Source organism: Hoplias malabaricus, chromosome 10 (genome assembly GCF_029633855.1).
Source record: "Hoplias malabaricus isolate fHopMal1 chromosome 10, fHopMal1.hap1, whole genome shotgun sequence".
Classification (NCBI taxonomy): domain Eukaryota; kingdom Metazoa; phylum Chordata; class Actinopteri; order Characiformes; family Erythrinidae; genus Hoplias; species Hoplias malabaricus.
Genome location: NC_089809.1, coordinates 5,912,660 through 5,935,674, shown reverse-complemented (window position 1 = coordinate 5,935,674; position 23,015 = coordinate 5,912,660). Strand labels below are relative to the sequence as shown.

Below are 23,015 nucleotides of genomic sequence, written 5' to 3'. Positions count from 1 at the left end.
ATGTCAGTTGCCTGCTTTCGTGTCCATACCACAAGTGCCAAAAACCACAGCACCATTTTCCCCCGTTTGTGACAGTTTCAGTGTCTGTTCCTTTTAAATAAGAATGAGTCACATACTGTGTAAAGTGAGGCACACTCTAGCTTCATTATTATAACTGCGTTTGTCTTAATTCTAAATTAATGCTTGTCTTAAATATGGAATCATCAGGTGTTCTCCCTGTGTCTGTGTGGTAGTGATGGGAATTTCGGCTCTTTTGGCTCGGCTCTTCATGATTTAACGTTTTCTTCAACTATTTTTTGGAAGGCAGATTGGCATTCAGGAAAACCACGTGTCTCAGCTTGGAGGTGTTGATCCGGCCATCCACACCTCCCCTCCCTGCTTGGTGGTATAACTCTTAGCTGATTGGTACCTTTGCTTGTTGTTCTCTGAATGGTTGAAAGACAAGCCTTAGAAAAAAATGGCTCGGTCTTAGACAGGAATCGCCTCTCATCGTTCACTTACAAGAGCCGGCTCTTTGAACCGGTTCGTTCGCGACCGACACATCACTACTGTGTGGGTTTCCTCCAGGTGACTGTCTGTGAGGAGTGTGGTGTGTTCTCCCTGTGTCTGCGTGGGTTTCCTCCGGGTGACTGTCTGTGAGGAGTGTGGTGTGTTCTCCCTGTGTCCGTGTGGGTTTCCTCCGGGTGATCTGGTTTCCTCCCACAGTCCAAAAATACATTGGTAGGTGGATTGGTGACTCAAAAACTGTCCATAGTGTGAAGGACTGTGAAGGACTGGCTCCCCCTCCAGGGTGAGCCACCACAACCCTGAACTGGATAATCGCTTACAAACAATGAATGAATTCATGTTATTTTTAGGTCTACACAACAGTTACCATAAAGTGACAAAAGAGCAATGTTTGGAGAGTGTTTGAATTTTTTAATAGAATAAAATTGTACATTAAATAAAGCAAAACTGATTTTTACAGAAAACATTAAATGAAATAGAATGCTTCAGAACAGACCATGAAGAGCAGTACATGACTTGAGGGTCACCATACCAAAGGCCAGAAATAGGCCAGAGGAATATAACCCAGTGTGGATATAACCCACCAGGGAAAATGTTTGCATATTTATATATATATACTTATCTTTGTAACCACTCACCGAGGACACTCAGTGGTTTCTTGCCACACCTAGTGGTCAAACTACTTATCTTTATACAGACAAGCTGATAACGCAGCTGCACACTGCTTTATTTTTGTTACATATTTTTTAATGCAAATGAAAATATAATCCAGTTCATTACTTTTTTTAAATCACTGAATATAATGTTTAACATATTTTGATGTTTTTTTCCAAGGGAAATTAAACTGTGCTCCCTCTATAACAAAACATGTCCTATGTGCTAAATTTAAGACAGAATTTATACTATTTCTTTGTTTTCCAGTATTAAACACAAAAAAAAAAAAACAGAAATGTTGCAAGGGACAGTGCAATGTTATTTATTTCTTCACATTTCACTTATTGCACAAACCAGTGATATAGAGAGGCTGCTTCCAGCATGCTTCAGTTGCAATATCCAGGGTGAAACTGACTAATGCAACCTTTATGACAACATATACTTGTTGGAATAAGCCTTTACCAATATGAAATATAAAGCCTTTTAAATGTAACAAACCAATAGAGGAACAAATTGACTAAAGCCAGGAAATCATCAGTGGCATTAAACCATTGGTGATCGCACAAGTGTGGTTTCATAGTGTTAACGGGTGTGTGTGTGTGTGTGCGCGCTGGGCTTCATCTTTTGCACGCCTTCTAAATCATTAAGAATTTATGTAATAGTTCTGACACAAAAATAGACCCTCAAATTTGTGGACACCTTTAACTACTAAACTCAGTTGCACTGTTTTAATTGTGTGCACAGCTTGTATACAGTAGGTACATTATAATGTCTGTAGAAAAGCATGCTCTGGAGCGGCTGCATATGAGCCCAATGTCACCATGCTCAATTACAAGTGTTGGCTAGAATGTAAAGAACTAGTTTTGGACTGAGGAACATTGAAAAGTGTTCCCTGGAGTGACTGGACAATCAAATTCTGACAGCAATGTTCCAAAATGTTCTTCCCAAAAGAGCAAGGGAGGAACATTCTCCGTTTTTAAGACTTTAATTTGTTGTAGAGATGTTGTAACATGAATACAATGTGGACAGTTGTCGTAGCAACTAAAACCACACCCCATAGATCAAATATCTGGTGAGTGGGTGAGTTTCAGTTACACACGCTATCAGGGTCAAAGGTTATCAGGTTGGGGGGAGGGTAATTTTTTATTTTAGGTCATAAACGGAAACTAGTACAGCTTCAGTAAACTGAAGTCTTACAATCCTTACAGAGGCTTGTTAGCTGTAATGTCTGCAGTACATTAATTATATATCCATTAGACCAGCGAATGTGTAACATATGTAGGAAAGTAATTAATCATGATATCAACTTCCTTTTAGATAGTGGCGCTGAAATAACAACAATCATTTCAGAACTTGCAAAACAACTCAACCTGCCATTAACTGTATCCTTTAACTGCCATCACTGTATTAAAGCTAGGGCAGCTGGTGGTGGAAAGGCGAGCATTAGAAACACCCAGCATGTTGTGATAACAGTTGGACCCTACGACATGGAAACTAGCATGTCGTACTGGGCTTGGACGTATTGCTGCATTTGAACTCATCTCTGTGTACTGAAGAAGGTAAGGGCACCTGGCATTTGATAGGTGATCTTTCAGAGAACCAAATTTGGTCAACAGCACTACCTTGCACCAGCAAGCCCAAAGTGTTTCTAAAGTGTATCCAGTGTGGCCCGTGAAGAAAGCTAATGGAAACTGGTGGCTAACGATTGATTATCGTGAAGCTAACAAATGCATTGAAAAGCTAACACCTCTTGTAGCCCATACCTTGACAATCTTCAACAATTTGAAGCCTGAACATCAGTGGTTTTCAGTCATCGCTGCGACCAAGTCAACAATTTACAAATACATTTTAAATTCGAGATTTCGACTTTACAAATATATGCAATGTAAATGTAAACAAAAGTATTTATTTTCACATAAAATGATGATTATATATCTATGAAAACCAAAAACATGCATTTATGAATGTAACTATTTGTAAAAATTGCAGACTGTGAGACACAGACTGGGATGTATTCATTAGTGAATAGTGAAACATATTTTTGTGACTTTAATTTTGTGGGGTGTGTGTGTGTGTGTGGGGGGGGGGGGGGGTCAAGTCTTTAATAGTTGGGGTCTAACCCCACCCAGTAATTCGAATCCTAGCGTGTGTGTGTGTGTGTGTGTGTTCACTGCCACAGATGGGTTAAATGCAGAAGAAACATTTCGGTTAACGTTGTACAATTACAAATAATTGCACGTCATAAAGTGTGACTGTGCAAGCCACTGCAGTTTGAGGCTTTTGTCAGTAGAGGGGGCTGTAGGCTTACAGACACCATGCCACAGGAATGCAGGCAAATCAGAATGGACTCAAAAGCTAAAAGAGTTTGACCAAACAAGTTAATGTAGATCGTTTAAAAATTATATATATAACAGCCATAATTCTAAACTTAAACCAACTATTAGTTCTCAAAAGTTTAAAATACTTTTGTGAAAATATTAAAATACTAAATTTGCATCAACACTAAGAGCTGCAATAAGCTTCACTCAATACATAGTCAGCAGGTTAACTTCGCAAGCTAACACTCTTAGCCAGTAGGGTGACCATATTTTGGTTTCCAAAAAAGAGGATATATATGGCAGAAAAATGCTTGCCTTTATGGACAGATAATATTTCTTTCCATTCAACTTAAACAATAATAACAATCTAAGGGGGTGGCACAGTGGCGCAGCAGGTGGTGTTGAAGTCACACAGCTCCGGTTACTGTCTTTGAGGAGTTTGGTGTGTTGTCAGCATGGGTTTCCTCCGGGTGCTCCTGTTTCCTCCCATGGTCCAAAAAAACCTCAAAAGTGTGTGTTGCCCTGTGAAGGACTAGTGCCCCCTTCAGGGTGTGTTCCTGCCTTGCGCCCAATGATTCCGGGCAGGCTCCGGACCCACCACAAACCTGAACTGGATACGCTGTTACAGACAATGAATGAATGAATAACAAACTATAAAAATAGTTAATCTTTTCAGATGCTGACAGTGTGTGTTTGATTATTTTCTGTTCATACAAAGCTACAAAACTGAAGCACTGTGCTGAGATGACATTAAAGCAACTCCTTTAACCAGAAACCAACAAGATAACATTTTAACATTTAAGTTTTTGAACATTTCTAAAACCAAGCACCATGATGTCATCAACTGTCTATACTTGATAAAGGAACAGAGCATCACTGGGAACTAGATATTTAGCTGCTAGATACACTGACTTTTACATTTCTATAAGGGTCTCGCTGTTAAAACTGCTAATTCAGCTTTGTTTATGTTGAGTAACACCTCATGTAAACTTAAACAAAAAGCTGTGCAGATGTAATTTACTTGTCAGAAAGTCAGTAACGGTTAGAGGTGGGCGGATCAATCCAAATATCGATAATATCGATACCAACACTGGTATCGGTATTGATCAATACTCGTGGATAAAGCTCGATACTCAAGCTTTTTTTCTCTCCCGCTAAAGTCTGTGGGTGTATGTCGTTATTTTTGTGCCACCATTCTGCACGCTGAAAATTTTTGATCAAGCAAGAAGGTTTCTCAGAGCGCGCGGATATTTTTGAGCGAGCAAAAATGTTTCTGCGAGCATGCATGAATATTTTAAGCGAGCAAGGAGGTTTCTTGAACGCACACTACAACCTACACATCTTGCTCTAACTGTCCTACGCGCGATGTCTCTGACCCACTTGGCAGTCAAGCCATCCAATCAGAAATTACCTTTGTCATTTGAAGTTTCTGATGCTGAATCTGAGGCACTTTGTAACGGCTGTAAGTGTGGAGCGAGTGCGTAGGTCAGAGACATCAGAGACGTGCAAAATTTTGACACAAAAATAACACCATATGGGTGAGTCAGCGCAGAGCACACCTGCCCCCTGCTCCTGTCTTTTGCTTCCGCACCTACACGTGGTGAAGACTAGCGGTATCGGTATCAATATCAGCGATACTGGCCCTGTATTTACTTGGTATCGGATCGATACCAAAACTCCCGGTATCGCCCACCTCTAGTAACGGTGGTTTTGTGTCGTTATAGGACCAGACAAGATGACTTTCTGTTTGTTAAATATATAGTAGAAAACAAAAGGCTGTGTCACAGAAACATTCTCCAAACATAAAGAAGAGACTATGATAAATATTACCTCAACAACGTTCACCACATTTCTGTTGGAGGCTCCTGTAAAACACTGAGCTGCTCCGCGGTGACCTGAGGACCTACAGCGCTAAAGCGGCGCGAGTGTGTCCCAATTCCATGAACACTTCAACCCTCGCGCCTTCTCACCTTCAATAAAGAATTTAGGGCTTATGGCAAGAAATGTGTTTGGGGAAGCTTACAGACAGCAATATCCTGGACATTTTTGATGATTTTGAAATTCTGACTTAAGTACTGTTAGTGTTGGTCATCCTCTAGTCCTTCACCAGAAGTCAATAAGCCGCTGTCGGCTGGATATTATTTTGTTGGTGGAAAACTCTCAGTCCAGCAGTGACACTGAGGGGTTTAAAAACTCCAGCAGCACTGCTGTGTCAGATCCAGTCATACCCGTACAACACATTAACACGTCACCACCACATCAGAGTCACTGTAGTGTTGAGAACCATCCTCCATCAAACTCATACATTAAAAAAGTATATAATTCAAAAAGTAAATGTACTTCTGTGTGGGCAGTAGTTTTATTTTTATAGCACTTTCCTAAGACAAACTCGGACACAAAAGAGAGCAACATTAAAAACAGACACAAAACACACTTCACAATCACAGTTCAAGAAAACTACAGAATAAAAGTGGGTCTTAAAAGAAGATAAGGACTCATGGATCTAATATTGGACTCTGGAGTTGAGAGAACAGAGACAGCGAGCTTGTACTGGAGAGAGAGAGAGAGAGAGAGAGATAGAGAGAGAGAGAGAGAGAGAAAAGAAAGTAAATGAGCGAGGAGGAGGAGGAGGAGCAAGGAGATAGAGATATAGAGAGAAAGAGATTGGTAGAGAGATAGAGCGCGAAACAACTTAGCTGTGGAAACTCGAGGCACAATCTCTTGGAGAACTGAGAGAGTTCTATACTTCCTTATCAACTGCTGAATTCAGGATTAATACCACTTCTTGCAGGGGAGAGCGAGAGAAGACAGAATGGCGGTGAGTCCTTCCTTCCTTTAACACTTTGAAGTTGCACAGCTGTTGCTTGTTTTTTCCTGCGCAGCATTTAAAGCGATAGTTTTACTGAAATTCGAAAGTTACAGTTGGAGTTACAGTTTTGCTTTCCCTCCTTTCAACTCAAGATGTCTATAAATGAATATAAATAAAGCAAGCGTACTAATGTAATGGAAGTGAACGGTCTGTTTACATCACGTAACTAAGCTTGAGTAGACCTGCTTGGTTTCAGACAATGGATCAGGCTAAGCAATAACAAGGGTTAAAACTGACCATTCAACCCCTGCTTATTAGCCTGTAAGCTTATGAATAAAGGCTTATTATAATCTTATTAATATATCACAGGCTTAACACACAGGCTATTTGTATAAACTTAAATTATTTATCATTATAAATTGAGACTTACTGCATGCTTATGAAATAATCTCTGACTTATCACAAACTTCTTAGTCAATCTAAGGCTTTTTGCAGGTTTATTATTGTGGATTTATTATTAGGCTTGTATTGTTATGAAAATGGAAAAGCGGAAAAGAAAATGTTTGTATGTTATGAAATATTCCAGAAGTATTCCTGGCCAGGAATGGTGTTGAGTTCCAGGCTAACTTAAACTTAAACTTACTGGGTAAACTCAGGTCAACATACTTGAGGTTTCTTACTCTGTAATTAGACAGTAATCTACTTGGATATTATTAATAACATTAATCAAAGTGACATGTACATTGTTGGCTCTCTGAAGAGTGTGTGAAATTGTGTAGCTGTGTTGAGCTGCTAGTGAGCAATGAGAAGTGAATGTAGCCTGATCAAATTTCTGAAATTGCCTTTCCACCAAAGGTGAATAAATCTAACAAATAATGAAAACCTATGCTCTACAGTTAGCATCCTGCAAATATAAGTTGTTAGTAAGCTCTGGTAGACTTGCTTATATTGATTCTGATATGTTTTATCATACAGTGAGCTAAATATTCTGACAAAGATACTGTAGCTTCCATGCTAGCTTGTTTAGTCACTGCAAAACCAGTGTCTTGTTTTAATAACAAGATTTATTGTTTTTAAGCTAAGTTATATTTTACATGTCTTTTTTTTAGATAAACTACTATCTCTGCTCTCTTTTTGTAAAATGTTTTACTAGTGAGCTTTGCCTGTTTAAGGTGATTGCCGGTATTTTAGCCATTTTTGAATATTGGTACATAATTTGGCAAGTGAATGATTATGTCAAGCAAGAAGATAGCCTCAGAACACAACCTTCTCACTTACTTTCACCGGAAGGGTGTAATAAACCAGCTCACCACAGTTCTCTTTTTTTTATACACAGAAAGCAAACAGCATCCTAGTTAGGAGTTACAGAGTGAAAATATATATTATTAAAAATATTCAGGTAGCTAGTGCTGGAATAATTTTGTTATGATAGTAATTTTCAGTCTTGACCCTGATCTGAACTGGAGATAAAAACTCAAGACAAACAACTTCAAAAATAAATAAACATTTTTGATTTTCTAAATTAACTGTTTTTGCTGTGAGTAAAATGACAAAAATATCACCATTATCAAACTAATGAATGCTAGCAATAAACCACATAATTTAAATGACCAAATAAGTGTTGAAATCAGTGAGTCAGTGAGTAACATTTCCAAGTCCTACTCTTATTAAGTAAATACATGGAAACAGCACAAGCTCACTACCTAAATGTTCACTGAGAACAATATTTTCATACACGTTTACACCTTAGGAGGAGTCTTGGAGTGCTTTAAAAATGATTACATAATCATAAACACAAGAGGACAAGCAAATCGTTTTTTCTGGCCTACATGCTTGGGACACTAATAACAAGAATAACCAATATCAGGCAGGAGAGCTTTCCTGTTTCTGTCAGTGAATGTTATTGGCTGATGTGTCCTGGTTCTGTGACTGCCTGCCTCATAGACTATATATATGATCCGCATATTAGGAGAAACCTCCTAACCTCCTACAAACTGTAAACAGTGGATTACGACACTGTCCCAACTCTGTTTGTCTATGGCTCTAGATCCTGGGGAAAATAGCAGCTCCGTGAACCAGGAAGAGTTTTCCTAGTATGTGGGTCATATGCAGTGTGAGATGAGCAGTCATAAAAGCAGGACACATCAGCCAATAACATTCATTGAGAGAAATGTCCCTGATCCCGCCCCCAATCAGCCAAAACCCACTGATTTCAAGACCTGAGTGTGGAAAATCGATTGGAGCTTAGAAAGAGCCAGAGGAAATGAGCTTGGTACATCAGGGAAACTTTACAATGAAGAGTGTAAAAAAACATTCAAGGACAAACAAAAGACAGCGAGATTATGATCAGTAAATTCGATTCCTCTCTCTGTGCTCGCGGGAGGGATATTTGCGCACACACAAAATGCTAAAACGTTTTGGTTTATATTTTCCACCTGGTGTCATTCATTACAGGGCACTGCCATCAGTTCATTGCATTCATTCATTATCTGTAACCCTTATCCAGTTCAGGGTCACGGTGGGTCCAAAGCCTACCTGGAATCATTGGGCGCAAGGCGGGAATACACCCTGGAGGGGGTGCCAGTTCTTCACAGGGCAACACATACACACTCCTGCGGAAAATTTTGAGTCGCCAATCCACCTACCAACGTGTGTTTTTGGACTGTGGGAGGAAACCCACGCAAACACAGGGAGAACACACCAACTCTTCACGGACAGTCACCCAGAGCGGGAATTGAACCCACAACCTCTGTGTGACTGTGACACTACTTGCTGCGCCACCATGCCACTCTAGTTCATTGCACTTGATTTTAAAGTTAGTTTAACATATTGATTTTGACAAAGCCAAGAGGCAACTTATCTTTGCCATCTTTATTGTCCATATCACTATCGGAATTATATTGTACCGACAGAAACTAAGAAATATACCGTGATATAAATTGTGGCAATATCGTCCAGCCCTAGTTCTCACTAATGTTTATCTACTCTCACCTAATGACTTCCCAGAAGAGCAGAAGTAAATAGGAACAAACTGCCTGAAGAAGAATAGATTAATAAGTGAAAATTACCTTTGAGGTACTTTCATATTGTGTGCTTGGCTGGAGTGTTTACATCATGCTTGACTCAGTGTGTGTGTGTGCGTGTGTGTATATCTCATGGGTTTATCGTAAGGGATCAGCTGATCACACATAATGGTGGAAACTCCTCTTCATACTGTTGTGAAAATCAACCATGTGATTTTCAAGATCAAATAGCCTCCAAAAACTTTCATTATTGACATACACAGCGGAACAGGACCAGAGGATGGTAGGAAGTACATTTACGTTTGCTTAGTTATTGTTAACTTGGGACTTTAATATAATGTTTATACCTGTGTTATTTTCTCATTTTTTAGCCTAGTGACTTTTGCTTTCCTTTCTGGGGACTCAGTTTCACAGCTGCGTTACTGTTACTGCTGCTGTTTACAGGGTTAACCTATAATTTTAGACAATGATCATTCCAAACATAGCATTTAACAAACTCCATTTCCAATGCTAATTGGTGCTTGAGTTTATAAGAGCATTCACCCTTCTGTTGGTATTTTTTTAGATGTTTTCACGTGTCTGACTTGAGGGTTTTTTTTGCCAATTCTACTTTTACTTCTGCTTCTTTCTCAGAACTAACATAACTTTCTTTAAAGGGGAGTTCCTTCTGAAAATATCTCAAATATAATAAGTTTAGGTGTTAAATATTTGAACATAGTTCAATCTGTAATGCTCATCTGTTGATAGGAACCAGGCAGTTCACTGAAAATGGTTTCTTTAAATTTTTAGGATATTTTACTCTACTTAGATATAGATTTAAAATTGTTTTAAGTCAAAGGTTTGGCCTACACATTTTTTTTCAATCCATACAAATACAGAAGTACGCTTAAGGATTTGAATATAATAACAGAACTGGACCTTCAGGGCTGCTTTAGTAAAGACAATATTAATACATTGATCATAACATTCATAACAGTCATAATATTCAGCTGGACCACTGAAAAACAGGAAAAGTGGCAAATCATGTGTGTAGAGCAAATGTTGTAATACAGTTTATAATTGTAGAACTACAAAGTGTTCCTGTATGGTCAGGAGGGCATGGACAGTGACAGTGACATGGACAGTAGAAACAATGAGTTTTTGTCATAGTATGAGGACAGCATACTGATGCCTTTTAGCAGAGTGTCATATCCAAAACAACATCACCTCAGTGAAGAAATCTGTATTTTTTTTTCTTATTTCAGGCAAACGTATCAAATATGGAGTTGGACCTCGACGGCTTTTTTCAACACAACTCCACTTTCGACTACGGAGACTATGAGTATATAGAAGAAAAATCCTCTCTGGGTAATTTTGAGCCTTCCGTGACAGTCTTCGTTCCGGTGCTGTATGCAGTGGCAATGGTCGTAGGACTGCTGAGTCAGGGGCTGGTTCTTGTAATCCTGTGGCAGAAAAGATTGAGCTGGAGCGTGACAGACATCCTCACCCTTCACATGAGCATTGCGGACGTCCTCCTGCTGTTGACCGTTCCTCTTTGGGCTGTGGAGGCTGCCAATGAGTGGATCTTTGGCCTGGGCCTCTGTAAACTGAGTGGAGCTCTGTTTAAGGTGGGTGAAGGCGAGATTTAAGAGGGTCATAGTGAATTTGACTGTTAGGCAGATTTTCTGCAGTGTAGCCACTTTAGCAAGACCCTTAGAAGTTCAATCAGTCTCACAAAGAGCTCCCTTATTCAGTAGTTAGGGTACTGTCCAGGGGAGCAGACATTTTCTTGGGTGTCCCATTGTCAGAACTGTCCCAGTGCAGTTAGTTCACAGACAGTTCCCACCAAAATACACCAGTGTAAACCAGTGTTTAAACCCCTGTGCTCACTGAGCAGAAAGAAACTCACGTCAGATACTCTCAGACTACAAGATAAGTCCTCCAGGTGACTGTCTGTGAGGAGTGTGGTGTGTTCTCCCTGTGTCTGTATGGGTTTCCTCCAGGTGCTCGGGTTTCCTCCCACAGTCCAAAAACACACGTTGGTAGGTGGATTGGCGACTCAAAAGTGTCCGTAAATGTAAGTGTGTGTCACCCTGTGAAGGACTGGCGCCCCCTAGGGTGTATTCCCGCCTTACGCTCAGTGATTCCGGGTAGGCTCTGGACCCATAAGGGTTACAGATAATGAACTAATGAGTGTAACACCCTTAAAAAGTCTCCAAACTTAGGAGACGGCGAACAGCATTAACTTTAGTGTTACAAAACTCGAGTTACAAATGACTCTCTGTGGTAATTCAAAGAGTGGAAAAAATTTTAAGTTAAAATGTACAAACAACAGTCATTGTTCTTCTCAAAATATTATTTCACCTTAAAAGATGTGGAGCTTCTGTTCATAAACAAACCAGAGAGAACTGAATTTCCCCACAGTGAAAGACACCCCCCTTTAAGACGTAGACAGTCACATTAGACATTAGAGCAAAATCCCATTTTTTTAATAGAGTTCACTGCAATGAACAATTCTGCGCCTCAGACATCCAGGGCGTTGTCTGTAATTTTGCAAGTGAAATTCCAAGCTGAGTTCATGTTTGAAGGACTTTTACATGCAAATTCACCACCCTCATACAATAGTGCTGCTGCTGTGTCTGCAGTGATCCTGAAGGTGGAGGTTCATATAAATGCAAGGCAGCCTGGTGCACAGTCAGTCAACAGGTTAGATTAAATGGCTGTTAGCCTAGTCAGCCATAAAATTAAAATGACCTCACTGTTCGTTCTCTCAGGTCCTCTGACAATATAGTTCATTCATTCATTGTCTGAAACCGCTTATGAGTCCAGAGCCTACCTGGAATCACTAGGCGCAAGGCAGGAACACACCCTGGAGGAGGCGCCAGTCCATCACATGGTGACACACACACATTCACTCACACACTCACACCTAGGGACAATTATGAGTCGCCAATCCACCTACCAACGTGTGTTTTTAGACTGTGGGAGGAAACCGAAGCACCCGGAGGAAACCCACGGAGACACAGAGAGAACACACCACACACAGGTCCCTGGAGCTGTGTGACTGCGACACCTACCTGCTGCACCACCGTGCCCAACAATATAGTTGTAATGTGTAATTGTACATTTACACACTGATGTCTATTTTTGCATATTTGTTAGCCCCCACATTCAACCTATTCTTTAAGGGTCAGGAACTTCTAAGGACCAATATTAAACATGTATAATTTGGGCTGTGGATTAATCTCATCACTGCAGTGTTGTGTTAGTGTATGTTGGGCAGTTACAAGTGGATCAGACACAGCAGTGCTGATAGAGTTTTTAAAAACAATGTCTACTCACTGTCCACTCTGTTAGACACTCCTACCTCATCTGTCCCCCTTGTAGATAGAGTGTTATTATTATAAGACTTATAATTATTATAACAATAACTTATTATTGCTATTATTATTTTTTACTGTTTTTTCACTGTTTTTTACTGAGTTAGCGAGTTTGTTAGCTGACAGCTCTAAAATTGACAGTTCGTGTTACCAATTTTCTGGGTCCTTCAGTATCGCAGAACAACGAAAACTGCAAATATCTGGTGTGAATGGATCTTTAGAGTTAATGTTCCCATCCCCAATACTCCTCTCAACATCTCAGCCTCTACAAACTGTACTTAGGTCTTCTTTTAGATTACACAGTTAAAGTTTAAGACCATTGCTGAACGCTAAACTTTGTTTGTTCTTTATTTTCTGAACACGAGCCACATTTTCTGTTCTATTTTTTAGACTAAGCTGTTTCTTTTCTCTCCTCTCCAGATCAATTTCTACTTTTGGATCTTCCTTCTAGTTTCCATCAGCGTGGAGCGCTACCTTTCCATTTTCCATGGAGTGAAGAAATACACTCGCACGAAGCCTGTGCTTGTCCACCTCAGTTGTCTGGTCATATGGATTTTGTCTCTGCTCCTCTCAGTCCCTGACTTGCTCTACCTAAAAGTCATTAGCAACTCTAATAGGGAGGGTAAAAAAGAGTGCGCCCATCTGTACTTGACTAAATCGAAATATTTAGCATCCAGACTTATCTTCCACATTGTGGGATTCTTGCTTCCAGTCGTGGTGCTGCTCATCTGCCTCTCCTGCATCTTCCTGAAGAATCAGAAAGAGAGGGACTCTCGGGTAAATAAAAAGCAGCGGGGACAGTGGACAGTCCTGTCTTTGGTAGTGGTCTTCTTTATCTTCTGGACACCCTACAACATCGCCCTCCTGATAAACACTTTACAGGGCTCGTCTGATGTGGATGGGCAGATGAAGGGGGTAGCAGTGTACTTCACAGCAGTTGTGGCCTTCCTTCAGTGCTGCCTCAAGCCTTTCGTCTACTTTAGTATGTCCTGCAAATTCAGACACTGGGTGTTAAAAGTCCTGAGGTGTGGAGGTTGCTCACTGCTCAGCAGGAATTTTTCCATGTGGCACTCTGAAGAGTTGGACCAAAGTGACCCCCAATCACCTGAAGAGAAAGGTCCACTGACCCAAATGAGTGACAAAGGAGACTCCATCATCCAGCTAAAATTAAGTGAGAGATCAGAGGAAATACAGAGATGTGACTAAAGTACATAATGAAGAGATTGTATTGAGAGCTAAGACTGATACCGATAGGCAGATAAAATCTGACATTTTTAACATTAAGCAGATTTATCAGCATCGGCTTCTTGCAAAAGATGTTTAAAACCACGTTTCAAATGTGACCGTCAAATACTGTTGGAAAAGTAGTGACGCTAATAACTTGGTAAACATATAACTTGCTTTATGCAAAACACTGTACACCATGTGTCTGATATTGCCTTGTAACATGGCTGTAAATAACAGCAATGCTGGAGACGAATCAACTCCCTGGTTAATCAAGGTCACTGTTGTATATCAGCAAGTTGCTGATAAGTGAAATCTGTAGTAATTTTGAGTTTATGATCACAGGAAAAGGGCGGCAGGGTGGCGCAGCAGGTAGTGTCGTAGTCACACAGCTCCAAGGACCTGGAGGTTGTGGGTTCGAGTCCCGTTCCGGGAGACTGTCTGTGAGGAGTGTGGTGTGTTCTCTCTGTGTCTGTGTGGGTTTCCTCTGGGTGACTGTCTGTGAGGAGTGTGGTGTGTTCTCCCTTTGTCTGCGTGGGTTTCCTCCGGGTGCTCCAGTGTCCTCCCACAGTCCAAAAACACACATTGGTAGGTGGACTGGGGACTCAAAAGTGACCATAGCTGTGAGTGTGTGAGTGAGTGTGTGTTGCCCTGTGAACTGGTGCCCCCACCAGGTTGTATTCCTGCCATGCGCCCAGTGATTCCAGGTAGGCTCTGGACCCACCATGACCCTGAATTGGATAAGCTCTTATGGATGGATGGATCACAGGAAAATTGATGGTCTCTTCTTTTAAAGTTTCCTCATTTCTAGTTATTAAAAGGGCAGGCATGAGGTACAGAGTATGTATGTGCCAGAATTTCAGTTATTATATTACTATATAGAATATATACTTCAAGAATATTTTGGAGTTTTTATATCAGTCAATCTGTTGTATCTGTAGCTATGATCAATTTTTTAAATGCAATTACTGGTGTCATGGTGAGTGTTGATGGTGGTCAGGGTGTAATATGTAAACTAAGAAAAAAAACAAAAACAAAGGGTGATGCTAAAGTCATATTAAAGGGCCCATAAAATGGAAAACCCAAAACATTCCCTGGTCCATACCCTCTATGGACACTAAGCTATATATGTACTTTTTAAATTTATTTTTTGTATGTTACCATGCACATGTCTCACGTACTCAGCTTAAGGAATGTAGCCTTGCCCTTTCTAACTTTAATCAATGAGGAATGTGTCTGTATTGCTTTGATAAATACTATTCGGTAAATAACTGAGGAGCCAATCAAAACAGTGGTTATTTACATTAACCTGATGTTAAAGAAATTGCCACAAAATTACGGTTAGAAGTTTAAAAAATGGCGGCGGTTGTGGGTATGTGACCTCAAACAGCTGCAACAAAGGCACCTCAGGGGGAGAATTAAATTTTTTACAAATGCTTTAAGGATAATGTTTTTAAAGGATAGAAAGTAGCAAGGCTACTATGGGAGATATATTCTCCTTTTTTTGCACTTTAATATCATTCTGTAGCATGTATTGCCATTTTAACCTGTTATATTATGGCCAAATACAGTATTTATTTGTTGTCAGTATTCTGAAATATGTAGCACTTCAGTTGTTGTGAGGGAGACGACTGTGTGTCATGCTTTAAACTCTTCTGGAAGATTCTGCTAAAAGTGCCCTATGTCATTTCACTGTGTTTCCTAACACTGGGTCATGTGCTTGTTCTGTTTTGTTAGAGTTAAGGTGGCTTTCCCAGATTGCATAAGCTCTTTTAGCTGAGGGGGTCTCCACCCTGGGTGAAAGGACTGATTCAACAACTTTGGGATTTTCCCATAGGGTCTTCCAGGCTGTTATTTGCTCTTTAAAAAAGACCTATTTCTAAGCTCATGAGTGGAATTTCCATAGTGATAGCATTAAACCCATCCAAAATCTGACAGTGTGTGTTCACACTGTAATCCAAATAAGTACCCAGAGTCTTTTATGGTAACATTGGAGCCGTATTTAATTTCTTTATACTGTAAGGACGTGTCAGCGTTAGTGGAGTGAAAACATCAATAAAACTGTTTTTATGTGCAGCTGTCTCTGTTTTAATTGCTTTTGATATGTGTGTGTACATAATATAAAATGTCGGCTATATTACTATTTATTTACTAAACCAATGATGGATCAAAACTCACCCTTCATTTCAGATTAAATGTTGCATGAACCAGTGTCCACAAACTTTTGGCTATGTTCCCAGGCTAGAGACAAAGGTGGTAACAGCCCACTCACTGTTCTTCTTTGGTCACTGGGGCTGTGCAGTTATTGAATAATAAGCATTACGTTGCAATAAGCCTGGAAATGTAAGGTGGAAAGGGCAGATAGAAGAATGGAAATTACAGATACAGTAAGTGCACAAAGAATGTGATGAGTCACAGTCAGCTGATAGGGACTCGGTTTTGTTTTTCACCATTAGATCACCACTCGGGTTCGACATCACTGTGGTGTTTCAGTAGAAGCTCTTACTAAAAATAGCTTAATGATGGTTTCTTTCTGATGAAACTGTGGGGTTTAAAACTTAAATATGGTGTTTTGGAACAGATTTCGGTTAGTGACTTCATTGGTAGTAATATAACTGGAACAGGAACTATTTCTATGTGTCCTACAGCTGTTTTACCTGTTCTTCAATGGTCAGGGCCACCACAGAGCAAGTATGATTTGGATGGTGGATCATTCTCAGAGGTAAAGTTGTGGTGTCATGTTAGTGTATGCTTGAATGAGTGGATCATACACAGCAGTGCTGCTGGAGTTTTTAAACACTGTGTCCACTCACTGTCCACTTGTAGATGAAAAGTCAGAGACAACAGCTCATCTGTTTCTGTGCCATTTTGTTGGTCGTCCAGGGGTCACCAATCTTGTCCACAAAAGGCCAGTGTGGCTTCAGGTTTCACAGCACACTCCTCACAGACAGTCACCCAGAGGAAACCCACGTAAACACAGGGAGAACACACCACACTCCTCACAGACTGTCACCCGGAGGAAACCCACACAGACACTGGGAGAACACAACACACTCCTCACAGACAGTCACCCGGAGGAAACCCTCACAGACACAGGGAGAACACACCACACTCCTCACAGACAGTCACCTGGAGGAAACCCTCACAGACACAGGGAGAAACACACCACACTCCTCACAGACAGTCACCTGGAGGAAACCCATGCAGACACAGGGAGAACACACCACACTGCTCACAGACAGTCACGCGGAGGAAACCCTCACAGACACAGGGAGAAAACACCACACTCCTCACAGACAGCCATCCGGCGCGGGCCTCAAACCCACAACTTCCAGGTCCCTGGAGCTGTGTGACTGCGACACTACCTGCTGCACCACCATGCCACCCGGGTCTTAACCATTAAATCTTAAATTATAAAGGAACTAACCACCCAGTTAAGTTAAATGTTATTTATACCATGCTTTTCACAATAAATGTCGTCATAAAGCCACTTTACACTGATCCAAGGCGGAAACTCCTTTGAGAAACCTAAGGTCAATGGTGTCAAGACAGTAGTTCTCACAACAGGAGGATGCAACACTCAGAGGAACAAAGATTTAAAAAGGGAACCCAACCTCTGCTTACTGACTCTGGGTAACAAACAACTAAATAGCAAGAAAACAGAAAGTATGAAGAGCTTTGGTTAAAGTGAAAATAAGACATGAGGGTAAATACAGGACACATGCTCAGTGTTGATGTGGCAAGGGATTAAACTGGTTTAACGGTCATTCAGGATAAACAGACACAAGAGAGAGGTGGGGAAATACATGTCAGGGCAGAAGGGATTGAAGAGCATATAGTTAAACTATTAACAGACTATTCAGAGCAACAGACGGATTAAAATCTGTAATTTAAAACTACATAGTGCACCTCTGTGGTACTGTGTATATTATTTAAAGTCAAGAACATGATTAAACAAATTAAACATTTTTCACTATAGAAAATACAAATAGAGGAAATGTATACTGACAAAAATTTCTCAAGATCCTGAGAACACAATGTATCTCACGGTGATGGGGTGTGTGTGTGTGTGTGTGTGTGTGTGTGTCTGTGTGTGTGTGTGTGTGTGTGTGTGTGTGGATAAAGACTCAATTCTCATGACAACATTCAGTTTGGGTGAAATGTAAGGACATATTTGCCTTGAAAAAATATGATTTATTTTATTCCAAAAAGTAAAAGAGCCAATGGTTTTCCTTTTGGTTACTGAGGTTAGGGTTAGAGATAAGTGTAGTGATAAAGGCAACGTTCAAGATTGTAATCAAAAAGCAATTGAGAAGATATTTCCTCACTATCCGGTCTAATGTGTTTAAAAAAAAACCAGTGTCAGTAAACAAGAACAAACAAAAACTGGATTGGTCAGACATGCTAGGCTTCCTCTCTCACTCCTCACTGCAGAAAAAAAAGGCAAAGAAACATCCTAATGTTGAAAGTCATGAAAAGTTGATGTATTCCTGCTCCATGGATGGGTAAAACTGACTTATTTTTGGTGTTTCAAATTATTTAGGTAGGAACCTAGTCTAATTTCAGGAGACGGCTAACTGCATGAAAGTAAACACAGACCCAAAATGCTACTAAACTAAACAAACACGTTTCCATGGTAATTCAAACAGCTAATCAAAACTTACAAATTAGACTTCAGCCACGTAGAAAAACAGCAGTCGTTTTTCTCCTCAAACATACAATTCCACCTTAAAAGAGCTTCCAAACATAAACAAACCAAAGAGAACTGCAGTTCCCCATTATTGTAGAGATAAGCTTTAATCAGTAACAATAAACAACATGTCTATGGAAGGTCCTAACATGTATAGTAGAACCAAAATGTGTGTGTGAGGTATCACTGGAGACCTGTTTACATACAGGCATAGCAAGGACAACAATTTGTTAAACATTTAGGTGGGATTTTGTGTAAGAGGTCAGGGTTAGGGTTAGTCTAGTATTATTTATGGGTAAAGGTAGGGTCTTCGTGAAATGAATGTTATTGTACTGTCCCCACTTTGCCTGGTAACAATCGTGTGCGCGTGTGTTGGAGCTCAGCTTCTGTTTAAACGGTCTACTCTGGAATAGGTGTGTTTATATTTTCCTCAGAATGTCACGTGACCGGAGCAATGACAACTGTTACACACGACGCTGTCACTCAGGCGTGTTATGTCTTGCCTGGAATTCTGATCGTTTCTGATCATGTGACTCTTTAACTGCCTCCAACAGCCTTTAAAAACATGCCCTAACAATGAAATAATAACGTATTAATAAAGATATATTAATTATATAAAATAAAGATATATTAAGATTAAATCCGTTGTTTTCGGTATATATTAATAATATTTTAGACATTAATTTAGACATTAAGACTTCTATTTTGCAGTCTCACGCAATTTGTTTTGGAATACTATTGTAATATGATTTAATTTTATATATTGGATATGAACTGAAACTCTGTCGCCATCTTGTGTCTGTGTTAGAGAAGTGCACACTGAGAATTTAGCATCATATTAGTTTCTAGTCTCCATTTCTTCATATGGAGCAGTGGAAATGTGTTCTCTGGAGAGATTAAGCGAGAGGCAGTATTAACATGGAAAGGCATCGGCATCTTACGTTCGCGTGACGCTGGCACATGCCAGTGACATCGGCACCTTACGTACGGGTGACAGTGGCATCTATTTTTTTTTTTTTAGTGACAGTGGCATGTGCCTCTGTTTTGCGCAAATGCCGATGACATTGACATCCGTTTTATGACACTGGCATATACTCCACTTCATTGTTGAACATCTGCCAGTAAGTTTAGCTAGCATTTGGATGTTTAAACTATAGCTATATATTTAACTACTCAGTAAACAAGGAACGTCCCTGGACGTTCAAAATAGGTTTAAAAGTAGTCTGTCCGTCAAACACATATTTTAAACGTCAATGGACGTCCAAAATCCATCTTAATAAGTTAGTTAAGTGGTGACCAATCGATAACGTCAGTGGACGTCCAAAATGCGTTTTATACAAGTAATTTATTTCGGGACCAGTTAATAACGTCAATGGACGTCCAAAATACGTCTAATAGTCGTTTTTTCAATGTCTGTGTTTGGTCGTCTTTTCAACGTTCATTTTCAACCTTAAGAGAACGTTGATGGCAGTCATTACGTTATTTCAACGTCGAATCAACGGCTAATTGTTTACTGGGTAGCACACCTATGCTACTAGCATGTAAACGGACCAAACAAGTGACATGCTACAAACATAGTCATGTCACTGTGTTCATGGACAAGTGAACTACAAGTTCTTCCCAGTTAGGGGTATACGACACTCCTCAAACTCACCACTTTCAAGATGTCCACATACCACAATGCTGCCAAGCAACATTACTACTGGACTACTAGATAAATTAAAATGTCTTTATGGCACGTGAAGCTCTAATAGCCTTGTACAACACTGCATGTCAGATTCTGGAAAGCTGACGTTTCAACCAAGACAATGTATGACTTTCTGATGAAGGCTCATAATATGTGCTGACATCCAATTCTACTGACATATAATCCAGATTTCCCCTAAACTTCTCCTTTACAATAAAGCCCATGTGTTTATTTAATGACTTCTTTTTAAGTCTTTAACTTGTCCACAAAAACATGGCACTGTGAAAAGATCTGACAGAAAAAAGATTTCAACATTATGTAATTACTACTGAACATTTAGTTTAACTGTACAAGTCATCAAAAGTCTACAAAAACAACAGATCATAAACAGCACATCATTTTTTAAGTTTTTAATCTCAATAATAAGACAATCACACTGATCACAAAGGAACATTTTGGCCATTAGTATTTCCTCAGCATTTATCAAAATAAATATACCATTATTAACATAGAAATTCAGATTAGAAACAGACTGCTTACTATTGCTAGCATCTTTAAAAAAAACAGAATACTTGAGATGTTTTTTAGAGATGTGGTCCTGGGTGCACTCATCACACTTTCTACAGAATGGACAAGTACTGTGAGCCTGGATGTCATGAAACAGACCATCAAGTGTTTTAAATGTGTGTCCTAAAAAGCAAAATAAATACAGGATAGAATTAAGGTATCAATGTTAACATGTCAGAGACTTGCAGCACCAGAACGCAGGCACACTAAACCTTATAGTATAGCCCTCTGCCACTTTTAATAGCATTCCTATACAGCATTCTATTGTATATTAGCAGTATAAAATGTATTTCCCATATATTACTGATAACCAGTGAACATGATACTACACGGCATTTAACATTACCTGTATAAAATAATATAAATAATAATGGTAGCTACACCACTATTTGTACTCATTTAATACGTAATAGTACAACACACCTACCATGCAATGTCCCCATATTGTTTTCTCGTTCTTCTTGAGAAAGACCTTTGGCCCCTAGATGATGCCAGTGTTCAATTTTATGATTAGGCCTAGCAGGGTTGCTACCTCAATTTAAATTCGAAAATTTTAAAAAGTAATGTTTCATTTAATACACTGTCATATTAGATTTTCACTCTATACACACACACACACACACACATATATATATATATATATATATATTACTGCCTCTCATGTTATCGCACGGCAGCATTGTGGTATGTCGACGTCTTAAAAGTGGTGGTTTTGAGGAGCGTCGTATACCCCTAACTGTGAAGAACTTTTAGTTCAATTGTCCATGAACACAGTGACAGTGGACTGTGTGCGAATAAGGGATGCTATGTTTGTAGCATGTCACATGTTTGGTCCGTTTACATGCTAGTAGCATACGTGTGCTAGTTAAATATATAGCTAGTTTAAACATCCAAATGCTAGCTAAACTTAGTCTACTGGCAGATGTTCAACAATGAAGTGGAGTATATGTCAGTGTCATAAAACGGATGTCAATGTCATCGGCATTTGCGCAAAACAGAGGCATATGCCACTGTCAAAAAAAAAAAAAAATTCGATGCCATTGGCACATGCCACTGTCACAAAAAAATAGATGCCATTGGCACATGCCACTGTCACCAAAAAAAAAAAAAATAGATGCCATTGGCACATGCCACTGTCACCAAAAAAAAAAAATAGATGCCACTGTCACCCGTACGTAAGGTGCCGATGTTACTGGCATGTGCCAGTGTCACGCGAACGTAAGATGCCAATGCCTTTCCATGTTAATACCGCTACTGGATTAAGCTTCATCCAATACCTGTGAGTTGATTTTTGAGATCCAGAATGAATCACCATTGAGGTTGATGTGGCTGAAAATATTTTGTTTCCTCTAAAGTGCTTCAATACTTTTGCATATCAGCATATTTTATTTTGAATTTACATTGTATTTGAAAGTATAATGAACAAACAACAATTGCACACAGAATAACTGTAATTACACATAACGAGTCGCACTAATTACTGTGATTTAAAATGTTACCAGTGTAAAAATCTATAGCATACAGTCTTATATCTTCAAAAACCTAAATTTAAATATGTAAATTCACCATAAACCTCACAGACCACTCCTTGGATATCTAAGTTCCAAAAAAGCCATTAATTACCAATCATTAATTTTTACTTGAGCTAGACCTGAGCAAGGGGCGGCACGGTGGTGAAGCAGGTAGGTGTCGCAGTCACACAGCTCCCGGGACCTGGAAGTTGTGGGTTTCGATTCCCGCTCTGGGTGACTGTCTGTGAGGAGTGTGGTGTGTTCTCACTGTGTCTGCGTGGCTTTCCTCTGGGTGACTGTCTGTGAGGAGTGTGGTGTGTTCTCCCTGTGTCTGTGTGGGCTTCCTCCAGGTGACTGTCTGTGAGGAGTGTGGTGTGTTCTCTCTGTGTCTGCATGGGTTTCCTCCGGGTGACTGTCTGTGAGGAGTGTGGTATGTTCTCCCTGTGTCTTTGTGGGTTTCCTCCAGATGACTGTCTGTGAGGAGTGTGGTGTGTTCTTCCTGTGTCTGCATGGGTTTCCTCCGGGTGACTGTCTGTGAGGAGTGTGGTTTGTTCTCTGTGTCTGCATGGGTTTCCTCCGGGTGACTGTCTGTGATGAGTGTGGTGTGTTCTCCCTGTGTCAGCATGCGTTTCCTCCGGGTGACTGTCTGTGAGGAGTGTGGTGTGT

General features: G+C 40.0%; 1 protein-coding gene across 2 annotated transcripts; it reads left to right on the top strand.

Moving 5' to 3' along the window:
* Window positions 1-6,159: 6,159 nt before the first annotated feature.
* Window positions 6,160-17,318, top strand: LOC136708416 (C-X-C chemokine receptor type 3-like). 2 transcript variants are annotated; one of them, XM_066682952.1, is made up of 3 exons: window positions 6,160-6,297; window positions 10,556-10,918; window positions 13,091-17,318. In XM_066682952.1, exons 1-3 carry the CDS (start codon window positions 6,292-6,294, stop codon window positions 13,874-13,876), a joined length of 1,155 nt encoding a protein of 384 aa, XP_066539049.1. In that variant the 5' UTR covers window positions 6,160-6,291; the 3' UTR covers window positions 13,877-17,318. The 2 variants fall into 2 exon arrangements, with proteins under 2 accessions (XP_066539049.1, XP_066539050.1); XM_066682953.1 differs by lacking the exon at window positions 6,160-6,297 and adding an exon at window positions 9,588-9,594.
* Window positions 17,319-23,015: the final 5,697 nt, after the last annotated feature.